This window comes from Cornus florida, unplaced genomic scaffold, assembly GCF_030987335.1.
Source record: "Cornus florida cultivar Cherokee Brave unplaced genomic scaffold, ASM3098733v1 CherokeeBrave_3.0.0_Hap2_Chr10, whole genome shotgun sequence".
Taxonomy (NCBI): domain Eukaryota; kingdom Viridiplantae; phylum Streptophyta; class Magnoliopsida; order Cornales; family Cornaceae; genus Cornus; species Cornus florida.
In genome coordinates, this window is record NW_026775580.1 from 110,105,802 (window position 1) to 110,115,043 (window position 9,242).

General features: G+C 36.5%; 2 protein-coding genes across 2 annotated transcripts; one reads left to right on the forward strand and one right to left on the reverse strand.

Annotated features, from left to right (window-relative positions):
- The first annotated feature begins 760 nt into the window (after positions 1-760).
- Positions 761-3,202, forward strand: LOC132277033 (cation/calcium exchanger 4-like). The gene has a single exon (XM_059778738.1). It carries the CDS (start codon positions 967-969, stop codon positions 2,902-2,904), a length of 1,938 nt encoding a protein of 645 aa, XP_059634721.1. The 5' UTR covers positions 761-966; the 3' UTR covers positions 2,905-3,202.
- Positions 3,203-4,981: 1,779 nt separating this feature from the next.
- LOC132277034 (protein LURP-one-related 6) lies at positions 4,982-6,396 on the reverse strand. The gene is made up of 3 exons (XM_059778739.1): positions 6,063-6,396; positions 5,477-5,719; positions 4,982-5,292 (listed from the first exon to the last, which is right to left on the reverse strand). Exons 1-3 carry the CDS (start codon positions 6,294-6,296, stop codon positions 5,149-5,151), a joined length of 621 nt encoding a protein of 206 aa, XP_059634722.1. The 5' UTR covers positions 6,297-6,396; the 3' UTR covers positions 4,982-5,148.
- Between the last annotated feature and the right edge of the window lie 2,846 nt (positions 6,397-9,242).

Below are 9,242 nucleotides of genomic sequence, written 5' to 3' on the forward strand. Positions count from 1 at the left end.
AAAAAAAAAATGAATAATTATTTTGAGACAGACCAACAAATAAAAAAAGTATGACACTTTTTGTTTTTTTAGAGTATTTCCACCCGTTGTGTATATATTTTTGTGTAAATCTGGTGTGTCATTATAGATTTACACAAAAAAATTAAATTATTTTTTTTTAACTCCAGTGTTGTTTTATACCTTTTATGTAAAAATATATTCTTCAAAAATAACTAACCAATATCATGCATGTACCACCATATAATTTTTATAAATCTGATTTCTTAATGGAATGAGAAAAATAAAGGAAAAAGAAAATATGACAATAATTTTATACATTGATGATGTAATATTATATTTTAACAGGTTGTCGATGATAGAAAAAAAAATTATATATTTTATAAAAAAAATATTTTAACAGACTGATGGATATTATCAAATACGGATATTATCAAATAACTTTCTCATACCATAATTAAGGAATCATTCCTATTCTTTCAACTTCATTTTCGAACATTATTTTCTTCCAAACTAAACAAAACCTCACGCACGCAACCTCCCAAAAAAGAATTGATTCCAAAAAGCAATCCGTGTGGAGGCTTTGAGCCCTTACGCGCGAATGAGATACGCCTCCTAATCTCACGCGCTTCGTCCCGTCAAAACGGACAAAACCAATTCCATAAATATACTCGCAACTCCCAAAACAAAATTTGGGAGCTCTCTGCGCAACTACCAAGTGTTTTGATCTTCTTCTACTCTCTGTATCATCTTTCAGGTAAATTTTACTTTATCTGTCTATGTATATGTGTTTGTTTGTGTGTGTGTAAACGCACTTGTTTGATTTTGAGGGTAATTCATCATCACTATAACCTTTAATTGTCCCTTATTAGGTTTTCAATTGCCACAATTAAAAACTTTATTCTGTTCCATTATAAAAAATCAAACTTTAGATCGATTCCTTCTGAACTGGTTTACTTAGAGAAAATTATGCAAGACTTGAATGGTTTATACTATCGAAGGCAGTCCCGATTTCGCGGAGTTTTCAATGGAAGTTGTGCCATAGCGTTGTTTCTGTTCTTCTTCTTCCACGAAAAAGGTCATTTTCTCACCAACTCACCTCCTGTTAAGTGGGGTCTGAGAGGTGTGTCATATGTTGGGATTGATGATCAGGCTGAGGTTATTGATAGGCGAATTGCTGAAGTTGGGGTGAATGATGGGTCAGTAGAGAATAATTTGACTGCAAAAAATATTGTGGCTTGCTCTGGATTGTATGAACACAAAGGTTATCGGAGCCCATGTGAGTTTTTGAGAGCCAATCCTCAGTGCACGTCCGGAGGTGTTTTCGATTACATAGTTTTCTTTTATTGTGATTGCGAAGAACATAGTTTGTTGGGCTATGTAGTTCTCGTTGTTTGGTTAGCTGCTCTGTTTTATTTACTGGGTAATACTGCTGCGGATTACTTTTGTTGTTGTCTTGAGAAGCTCTCAAATCTGTTGAAGTTACCACCAACAGTTGCTGGTGTTACTCTGCTTCCTCTTGGAAATGGAGCGCCTGATGTGTTTGCCAGCATTGCTGCTTTTGTGGGCAGCAACGCTGGTGAAGTTGGTCTTAATAGCGTGTTGGGTGGAGCTGTGTTTGTTACTTGTATTGTTGTAGGGACTATTTCTATGTGCGTGGCCGAACAAAGGGTTAAGATAGATAAAAAGTGCTTTTTAAGGGATGTGTGTTTCTTTCTCTTTACTGTTGTGTCCCTATTTATTATTCTGATTGTTGGTAAGGTGAGCATTGGGTGCGGGATTGCATTTGTTTCAATCTATGCGGTTTATGTCTTCTCTGTTGTTGCAAGTGAAATTTTGAAAAAACGCGGCTGGAGGTTAAGGTTGGGTTTGGTTATGCCATTGCTACCTGTTTCAAGATGTATGTTTTCTAATGAAAATGAAGAGGATGAATCCATGAGTGCATCACTTATTGAGTCTGATTCTGAGAATGATGTGCCGCTTCTCCAAACTAAGGTGCCCCATTGGATGTGGACTTCCCATGTGGCAATTTATTCAAATGAGGGTGTGAAGGATAGAATAGAAGAGAGCCCAAAGCCTTTATGGGGTTGGAATGAAGCGGAGATGGCGAATCATGGCTCCACTTGTTCCAAGTTATGTGCATTGCTGGAAATGCCCCTGGTGCTTCCGAGACGGTTGACCATTCCTATAGTTGAGGAGGAGCGGTGGTCGAAGGGGTATGCTGTGGCCAGTGCTTCATTCGCACCCATGCTTCTGGCATTACTCTGGAACACCAAAGATAATGTGGGTTCTCTGGGTGGAGAAATTGCATATCTTATTGGTGCTGCAGTTGGTGGTGTTCTTGGCATTCTTGCATTTATATACACCAGTGCTGATCATCCACCCCGCAAGTTCTTATTTCCATGGGTTTTTGGGGGTTTTTTTATGAGTATTATTTGGTTCTACATTGTTGCAAATGAGCTTGTTGCTCTACTGGTCGCATTAGGAGTGATATTTGGAATCAAGCCATCAGTTCTCGGATCAACTGTATTGGCATGGGGCAACTCAATGGGTGATTTAATGTCAAATGTGGCTCTGGCAATGAATGGTGGAGATGGTGTGCAGATTTCCATGTCAGGATGCTATGCAGGGCCTATGTTTAACACACTTGCTGGTTTGGGGATCTCAATGCTGATTGGGGCCTGGTCAAATAGACCAATGTCATATGTACTTCCATGGGATAGTAGCTTGTATTTTACAATGGGGTTTCTCATGTTAGGGCTTGTTTGGGCACTAATTGTGCTGCCACTAAATGATATGCGCCCTAGCAAGCTGTTGGGAATGGGCCTTATAACCATCTATTTGGTATATCTCTCATTCAGGTTGAGTGCTGCTATTGGTGTTGTGTCATTCGAAGGTTCGATTTAACCCTTCTATTGGTCACTATCACAAAGAACTGAGTGATCATTGATGATTTCTGAATTTGGGAAAGTAGTCTGTTCAACACGGTCAGTTCATCCTTTTCCCTTTATTTTGTAGTAGTAGTATAGTTACTCTTGCTAGGCTTGTTGACCCTGACTTGGAGGCAATGACAGTTCATGAGTTGTCTCAGCAATATGTACATATTATAGAAGCATTATATATCGTTGTTTATACCTTACAAATTTCACATTTTAAAAGAAATTTGTTTGGGTTTAATTTTATGAACTCTTATATTTTGTGTGTGTGTATGATGGACTTCCTTTTAAGCATCGGTTTCTCTATCTGTTTCCCAGTGTTTTTGCATTGTATTGTAATACGGTAATATGTAGAAAGAGAATAGACTTTGGTTACACTTTGCATCATAACTGAAGATGGTTGGTACCTGCGTTATTACCATATTTTGATACTCTGTCCTCTAAGATTTTTTTAAATATATATAAAAAATTAAAAGAGCAGCCCATATACTACGACAACAACGACAGTGTTTGCACTTAAAACATAAATATCTCCTTGAGCTGAAATTTCATGGACTCCTTGATTGTGGTTGTATACTTGTATGTAATAATTTTCAACTTTGTCGTCATATTTTTAGTAAATGGTGAAGTTTTTTAGAGCTATGCAGAGATTTTGCTGTTAAAAGCAGAGGTCATTTTTCAACTACGTTGGGGGAAGATCCCCTTAATTATGTTGGTTGTGGTTTGAAGTCTGTCTAAATTTTTTTTTTTTTGGCAATGTGAGAGAAACTTTGGTAGTAGTGAAATGAGTTAAAAGATTATATTTCGAAACAGGCGTTGGTATTGCAGTGTGATGGTTTGTGTTGATCCCTGGAAGTTTGATGTTCTTTGGGTCTGTTGGAACTGGAATTCTAGCTTTAGATTGCATCCATTGCAATATTAAAACCCTCTCATGTTTCAAGAGTCGATTGTTTGGTTGATTTGCCTCTTAAAGGTTCCCTTGTTGGGATAATTCCTCCACTTTTGAGTTATTTAAAGATGTTCAATTTTCATGGCTATTAGTCAACTCATTTTTTTCTGAAAAACATATTTGCTATGATTCATTAAAACTACCTTAATCAAATATTAATATTTTTTAGCTAATTGCAAACATACTTTGGATTGTATTAAAAACAAACTCCAGAGGAACCAAGATGGGCTTCCTTTGAATTGGATTATAAGATGGTCGAACCATCTGATTGGATGAGATGTTCGAACCAATAAGTGTACAGAAATGGCATTCTTGCAATTACAGTAAATTAGGGGGTAGGATGGTAATAGAATTTTGCTTCATTTAGTGGTTCCCGAACCGCTGTCATTGGTGTGAACAAACACCGAAGACACTCGATCTAAAAACTTCGTTGGCATCTACCATTCCACCACCAAATCCTCTCTCTCTATCTATATACTACTGTATTATATGTATGTATGTATATAGATAGTCCTCTATTGCTCTTTTTGCTGCGAGTTGAGGTGATAGGGGTTTTTTTAATAATAAGGGAGGTGAAGATGATGCACATGACCATATACTGGGGCAAAGACGTCTTGCTCTTGATCGACTCGTGGAAGACCGATTCATGGACGAGTTACGCACTCACTTTACTCGCATGCTTCATCTTCTCCGTCTTCTACCAGCACATGGAGGATCGACGGATCAGATTCAGATCACTCGTTTCGTCCAATCCCTCCCAGCCGTCAATCGAGGCGCCTCTGGTTGCAAAATCAAGATCCAACCGGCCGGCCAACCCGAATAGGTTGATCTCGTCTGACGATGTCTTGACTGTGGAGAACCCATGCGCTTGTTCTTGATATCTCAATTCTCTCTCTATGTATACATACACAGTAGTGAATGTAATTTGCTAAATATTGTATTTGATGTATTAGCATCAATAATTGCTGTAATTTACTTCATAATTACATTTCCTACGAAAGTTTCTTCAGATTGACTGCATTTCTTTTAAATTAGTCTTTGTTACCGTTCTACTGAATGTTTTTTCTACCAAGCAAATCAATAATTCCGCATTGCGCTGTTTTGAGGAAATAGAAAAATGAATTGTTGAAATGGGATATACTTCAGTTACACAGAAAAATGTAAAGAAATTAAGCATAATGCTTAGGATTAGCTCGACGGAGTTAACACTAATCTTTTTTTGCCATGTCTTTGATACATAAATGAGAGCATTGAAAATTGTGAATTTTAGCAGCGGGTAGATCCGTCGTAGATGTAATCCAGAACGGCAATTACGCCGAAGACAAATGCCTGGTCAATCCCGGGTTTCACAATTACATGATACAGATCTTTGCTTGCCATATTGTCCTCCACCTCTCTCTTCACCCCAACCTGTGTGTGCATAACACCAATATAAATGTCATTATCTCTCTCATATATATATATATATATATATATATATATTGACGGTTATCAAATGTGATTTTTTGGGGCATTATTTGTACACAGTGATTGTTTTTCGAGAAATCCCATTCTCACACTAAACACACAATTTGAGTGATAGAACACTACTGACCTGTGCCACAATGTTGCCTTTATAGTCCAGGATACTGCAAGCTTTATCAGAAAAGTGACCCTTGATTTCAAAATCAGAGTTTTTGGAGCATCCTTTAGGTTCAATGGAGATTCTTATTGGATTGTTCTTCACAATACATAAGTTTGGTTCTTTTAAACTGAATACCAACTTTTGTGATCCATCATAGTCCAATGTATAACCCTTCCACTGCCTGTTAATGCTTAATGCTTCAACAATCCCTCCCTGCAATAAAATAAACGCAGAGACGTTGAAAATCATAAAATGGATTAAGGGTCTTTTTTTTTGTAAAAGAAACACAATATTATTAATAATATGTAATGATGGAATCAATATATGTGTGTGTGTAGTAGAACATACATTCCACGGAGTGAGGGCAAACCTTTGGGCTAAGATGAGAAGCAAAACATCTCCATCACCATGACACCCTCCAATGGTATATTGGTATGTCACATGTAATGTATATCCTTTGTGTAAATTGTTCATTCATGCATGCCCTGCATATAATAAAATTTATATATGTATGAATGGATTTGAGTGTCTTATGGGTAGAAAAATGAGAGCATACCTTTCGGCGGATGAGAAGCAAATCATCTCCATCCCCATCCCTTAAAATCAATTCCCCTTTCTTGCCAAGAATTCCACACCCATCTACCCTGAACACAACATTTTGGCTACAATCAGTGACCACGAAACCTCCTCCGTACACAACATGTGGCCTCCTCCTAACTGTAAGAACCACCTGAGACGATGAACAGAACATCTTGCTTACAATGGGCATCGTATTATCTTTTGCAGCCATCTCTCTCTTCAAGAAACTCTCAAATGTACTTCAATTCTTTCAAGCTTCATGCTTATCCCTGAGACTTTCTATTTATAAACAATGTAAAGGAAAAGGATTGGATGTTCTGGAAATTCGAATGGTTTGGCAAGTCTTGACTTTGAATTTCAGAAGAATCCTTTTGAGTGTTGGAACCACCAACCTTAAACATGTTAGAAATGAAACAAACAAACATATGAGGACTGCCAAGTCTTCTAATTAGCCAATCACATAAACACTTGGATGCGTCGAATTAATGCTTTAATTAATTGGGTTTAGATATTACTTTGAGATTGTGTAAAGTTATGAAGAAATTCAAAAAAGGGTATGTATGCTTTTTGAAATTTGGCAGCCTAATCACCAAAAGAGAATATTTCAAGCATATCAATCTTCAATTTTTTGGGAACACGTGTCACATTTGCTTAATTAATTTGGGGTATCTTATTGAAATTGGCTTTGGAGTAACGTTCAGATCACTCTAATGGAATGATCCTGCATGTGATCATCAATTGCATCCACCCAGTGGGATGAGGTCAAGCTGACTTTGTTAACAATCACTCACTCTTTGTAGCATTTCTGTTTGGTATATGCTTGGTATACCAAACAGAAGTAAACACAATAAAATTAATTATAAAAGAAAATAATAATAATAATAATCTTAAAAAAAAAAAAAAAAAGTCTCATTTTCTCTTCATTCCCTTCTTCTCTTTAGTTTTTTTATGTTTCTTATTGGAGTATAAGAATTAAATTCCCTATTTCACTGCAGCTTATGTATATCAACAACAACAACAACTAAGAAAAGTCTCATTTTCTCTTCATTCCCTTCTTCTCTTAGTTTTTTTATGTTTCTTATTGGAGTATAAGAATTAAATTCCCTATTTCACTGCAGCTTATGTATATCATTCTGGTAATTTCATGACTATGTTACAATGGATTTTGACCGATGTGAGAAATAAAATAGAAACTTTTGTGCTCATTTTTCTATCAAACCATTGCGGCCAATGTGATGAGATATGATAGCCTCTCGTCATGTCATATCCATGTTATTTGAATCATTATGACAATGGGTTGTCCAAGATCTAATCAAGTGGAGTAAATTATATCTTTGACAACAAAGTTTCTACAATGGAAATATATTTTTTTAAAAATAAAATATAAAAAAATATTGAAAAAGCTTCTGCAACCCCCCAAAAGAAGATGCTAGCCCAGAACTTAAACCCAATCCATGTATTTGTAGCCTTGGGTCTTGGGCAATCGTGGATATACTTAGGCCCACTGTCCAGGACAAGGAGGCCCAGCCCTTAATCTCATGAGTACTCATGAGTCGACATGTCACTCAAATAAAAAGCTGCAAAATTTATGGCCATTTTAAATGCCAAAGTATGGAATTGCATTGGCATACAGTAGTAGGTCACGTCCTTGTCCTTAATTACACTGCAATGAATGACATTATTTGCCCTTTTAGTTTTTTTTTTTTTTTTTTTTTTTTCAAGACATTTTAGTTCACATGACACTCATTTAAGTGGTAAATAAAACGCTTGATGATTTGGATATGTTTTTGTCTAATGTGATTATTCAGAATTCGAAATAAAAAGATTAGAACAATTTTGTCTTTGTTGAATATTGTTCTTGTCAAGTGAGGTGGTATTGCTAGAGTGAAAATGTCACACATTTTAGTTGCTCCTCCACTCTGATCTTGAGTTCGTCTCCCCTCCCCCCTCTTAACTCCAAAGTCCTAACTAATAATCATTGCCAAAATTATCATGTATATATATACTACGAAAAAGTCATTACTGAACTCGATTCTCTCCCTTTCTCTTTGAGGATGGAGGTATTGTTAGATCAAAATCTTACATTCATTTTTCAGACTAATTTGAATGACAAATTTAAATATATCAAGGGTTCATTGAGAATAAAAAAGGGGTATGAGAGGAGAAGGAAATGTTTTCGTCATTTTCTCTTAAAAAAATACACTAAAACAATGACATTAAATAAAATTCCTCCCTTCATTTTTACTTTTAATATCATTACAAAATTCGAATTTGTACCCAAGGATTAGAAAAAAGTGAAGGGTAGCTTTTGAAGAGCCAAAAAAACCTTTAATATAAACTTTTGGTAGCACTTCACACCTTATTTTAAAATTTGTGCATATAACACATTTAATGTTTTAACATTGTGCATAAAGATCTTTCAAAATACTTTTTCCATAAATTTAACATTGTAATGACCATTATGCCCTTTCGCTCTTTCCAAAATGCCCATATCAAACCTTACACTTCCAAAAATATCCTGTGCAGCGAGGAACTCCAGCAAGCTGTCCCGTGAGCTCCATTATTTCCAGTAGTGAAGATGAGTTTGGAAGGTCAGCGGCAGCTGTTAGTGTGTGGTCCAAAGTCCAAACCAGGCGCTTGACACAACGAGCTTCTTTAACAAGAGACCAACAACGACTCTAAGCACTTCAACAACGACGATGCCTGCGATCTCTGCCGCGACACGACGGCGTACACTCTTACTTGCACTACTGTGATACCTCCGGATTTTCGGATGCGGGTTGGCCAGGCCCACGCCCGATAACCCGAGGATATCAAATCAATTAGCAATTTAACGAACACAGAATACAATATAGGAAACAGGAATGAATAAAATTTTGCTGAAAGAACTAAAATGAAAATCCTTTAATGGAAAAAAACCTCCGAATAAACTTTATATGCAAGAATTAGTTTGAATACACCAACTTCTCCTTTACTTCTAATACAACTCGGGAATCCATCTCATGGACCCCTACTAAAAATATTCCAATACTGAACATGAACAACTGCAAAGAAAACCAATGATCATAATGAGAAAAAAATACTCCTACGTCGTCGGTGGAGTGAATAACTGTATCTGCTCAGCACGATTAAGCTCTAAGCCTGGAACTGACGAACA

Coding starts and splice junctions, on each gene's coding strand:
- LOC132277033 (XM_059778738.1), top strand. CDS start 967: ATGCAAGACTTGAATGGTTTATACTATCGAAGGCAGTCCCGATTTCGC.
- LOC132277034 (XM_059778739.1), bottom strand. CDS start 6,296: ATGGCTGCAAAAGATAATACGATGCCCATTGTAAGCAAGATGTTCTGT. Junction 5,720..6,062: donor TGCTTCTCATCCGCCGAAAG/GTATGCTCTCAT, acceptor ATTTTATTGCAG/GGAGGGATTGTTGAAGCATT. Junction 5,293..5,476: donor AAGGCAACATTGTGGCACAG/GTCAGTAGTGTT, acceptor ATGCACACACAG/GTTGGGGTGAAGAGAGAGGT.